The following is a 2,778-nucleotide window of genomic DNA, read 5'->3' as shown; positions in this document are numbered from 1 at the left end:
CGAACTAGAACTTGTAGAAACATCAGTAGTTTCTTCTGACCCACTCTAGCCAATGATAAGTTTGCCGTTACCGAACTAGGTACTTCGGTCTCCAACCGAGCTAAGACCTTGGGGCCAAGCCGGCTTTCTTAGTTCTGAAACCGAACTCAGAAAGCTGCCCCTAGGCGTTAGACCGGTCTAAAACTGCTCAAAACCGAGCTAAGAAACCTTCTGATTTGTAGACGGGGTAGAACCAGCCCTTTAAGCCGAAGTAGGATTTGTATATCTTGCTTATAATTTGTAGCGCGGTCCAACGATCTGTGCTTAACCCCCTTGCTTTCTACTTTGCAGACTTAGGTTGCCCAGGCACTCCTACGTGTGCTCAACCGAGCTACTGAGCCAAATTTTTGTACCGAAATAATTTATTCGTAATTTATACAACAAATGGGTAAGTATAGATATTTAGTCGAAACCCCTGGTGGCATGGCCGAATTCAGGCAGGACTACCAGATTCCTGATGATGTCCAACTGGAGTTGGCCAAGAAAGATGCTACTCCCTGGGACAATGAAGGCTCCGTCCCCTTTACCCTTCAGTCAATAATTGAAACCGGACTACGGTTTCCTGTCCAACCGCTCATCTGCGAATTTCTTAGACAGACTAGGTTATGTCCTACCCAACTGTCCACCAATACATACCGTATTATAATGGGAATAGACGCATTAAACCACCAAACCGGACTAGATCTCGGTCTAGCCGAAATATTCCATCAGTATTCCATCGGCTCAAAGAATGCTGGGTGGGTCTACTACCTCAGAATTCGCCGCCGCCGAGAGAAGATAATTAAGCACACTCCGGACAAAGATCTTAACGATGATGATTTCCTTTGGGTCTCTGGGAATTTTGAGGATTTTCAAGCTCAAATTCCTGGCCGACCTATAAATTGGAAAATGGGAGAACCTGGTAATTTTGCTTCGGTCTTCTGTCTTGTTTGTTATCTCGGTTGTTTAGTTTATTAGCCGGACTAACACTTCCCTTTACTGCAGATTTCGCCCATCTCCGTTCCCTGTACAGTTATCCCAACCTTGGGGTTCTGCGAGCCGCACTACGGGTTAAAGAAAGAAGTTGGTCAAAACTTCTAAATTTTCAGCCGACCTACCGGTATAGCGGTCGCCGCAAAGCAAAGGTAACTGATTTTCTTCTCGAGGAAGCACCGGAGCCGGACCCAACTCTGCCCGAGATAAGACTTGTCCCTCTAACAGCAGAAGAAGAGATGGCGAAAAGGAGCAGAGTTAGGGCCCTTCTTACCGAAACGGCTAGGCCCGAAGTAACGCCTCCCAATCAATCGCAGCCTGCCGTTGTCGCCCTCCCTTCCCAACAGCCATCCTCTTCCCGCCGGACCAAACGTCCCCGGACTGCCGAACCCGAACGAGTTTTGGTTGATGAAGACCCTGTCATTCAGCCGAGCTTACCACCAAGCCCTCGACCGGAGTCTTCCGACCGGACCATCAGTTGCTGGGCACCGAAGCTATCTTTCAACGACCGAGACATTCTGGAAACAGACTCGGTTGTTGCTGAGAAGGACCACCTGTTGGCCATCAATTTGGCCAAGAGTGTGTGTCTGCCTAAAGATATGGAACATCACCACAAACAGTTAACCACCGAGCTGAAGTCCATCCGGTCAGCCACGAAATCAATGATTCTGGTAAGTAACTTCGGTCGTATTTCTGTTTTTCTACTTTTCTTTTTCTTCGGCTAAATTGAAGTTGTTGCTTTGTCAGGCTATCCAGAAAAATCAAATCACCCATAGGAAGGTGCTGGAGCTGAGGAAAGTGACAAGGCAAGCTGCGGCAGAGGCAGAGGCGAAATCGGCCGAACTAGAGGAGGCCAGAAAGGAAATGGCCGAACTCCGAGGTGAGGTCGGTCGTCTGACCGGAATGGTTAGTTCGGCCGAGGCCGAAAAGCAAAAGACTGCCATTGTGCTGAAGGACAAGTACTTGCGCGAGTTGCTAAAACTTGAAAGAAAGAAGGATGCCGAAATAAAAGAGAAGGTGAAGGAAGCCGACAAACAAGGCTTCAAGAGGGCAGAGGATGCTTATGCCCAACAATGCAATGCGGCCAAGGATCTGTTCTTTAAGTGCGGCTGGAGGGGAGCCGTTGAGAAGCTCGGTCATGATCCTCAGACCGAGGTTTTCAACCCTCCAGCCTACTTTATACCGAACTCCCTGATGGATTATGCCACGGCCATGCAACAGCAGTTCCTTGAGGGCTCAGATGATGAAGATTCTGATGAAGACTCTGCCCCTGAGGATACTTCGGTTGTGAATGCAGATCAGGTAGTTCGGTCGGAGCCCGTGGTGGAAGATCTAACTCTTGATCAACCAATTGAAGCCGTGGCTCCAGCCGAACCCGTTCTTCCTTCTGAAAGTGTTGTAGCGCCCGAAACCGGTCTTCGGGTTGACGCCGATGCTGCCTTTGACGCCGAAATAGATGAACTCTTCTCTTAATTTTGTAATCTTTTCTTTGTAACCGAACTAAGCAGCCTTGTAATGACTTCTTTTTTGAATGAAAATTTGACTTCTCTTATTCCGGTTATTGTGTGTATGCTTGCATTTGTAATGTCTTCTGTTACTCCATGTGTTATTTCGGTTTTTGGTTGGTTAAACTATACTTACCAGCCGACCACTCCTTAGCCGACATAATTACTTCGGCTGAGGAGTACTAAGTGTTGGTTTAATCCAGCCAACCATTCTTCAGCCTTATACTTACTTCGGCTGAAGAGTAACAAGAGTTGGTTTATT

At 47.6% G+C, this 2,778-nt stretch overlaps 1 protein-coding gene across 1 annotated transcript; it reads left to right on the top strand.

Moving 5' to 3' along the window:
* The first annotated feature begins 927 nt into the window (after nucleotides 1-927).
* LOC145800476 (uncharacterized) lies at nucleotides 928-2,563 on the top strand. The gene is made up of 3 exons (XM_082890158.1): nucleotides 928-940; nucleotides 1,024-1,682; nucleotides 1,759-2,563. The coding sequence occupies exons 1-3, from the start codon at nucleotides 928-930 to the stop codon at nucleotides 2,482-2,484; spliced, it is 1,398 nt and encodes a 465-aa protein (XP_082746284.1). The 3' UTR covers nucleotides 2,485-2,563.
* The last annotated feature ends 215 nt before the right edge of the window (nucleotides 2,564-2,778 follow it).

The sequence above is a fragment of the Camellia sinensis genome, chromosome 10 (assembly GCF_055761805.1).
Source record: "Camellia sinensis isolate YWXY chromosome 10, ASM5576180v1, whole genome shotgun sequence".
NCBI lineage: Eukaryota > Viridiplantae > Streptophyta > Magnoliopsida > Ericales > Theaceae > Camellia > Camellia sinensis.
This window is presented reverse-complemented; position numbering and strand designations above follow the sequence as displayed.

Bases quoted from the DNA above. Each gene is read 5' to 3' on its own strand.
- LOC145800476 (XM_082890158.1), top strand. The intron at 1,683-1,758 runs GTAAGTAACTTC...TTGCTTTGTCAG, and splicing joins CCACGAAATCAATGATTCTG to GCTATCCAGAAAAATCAAAT.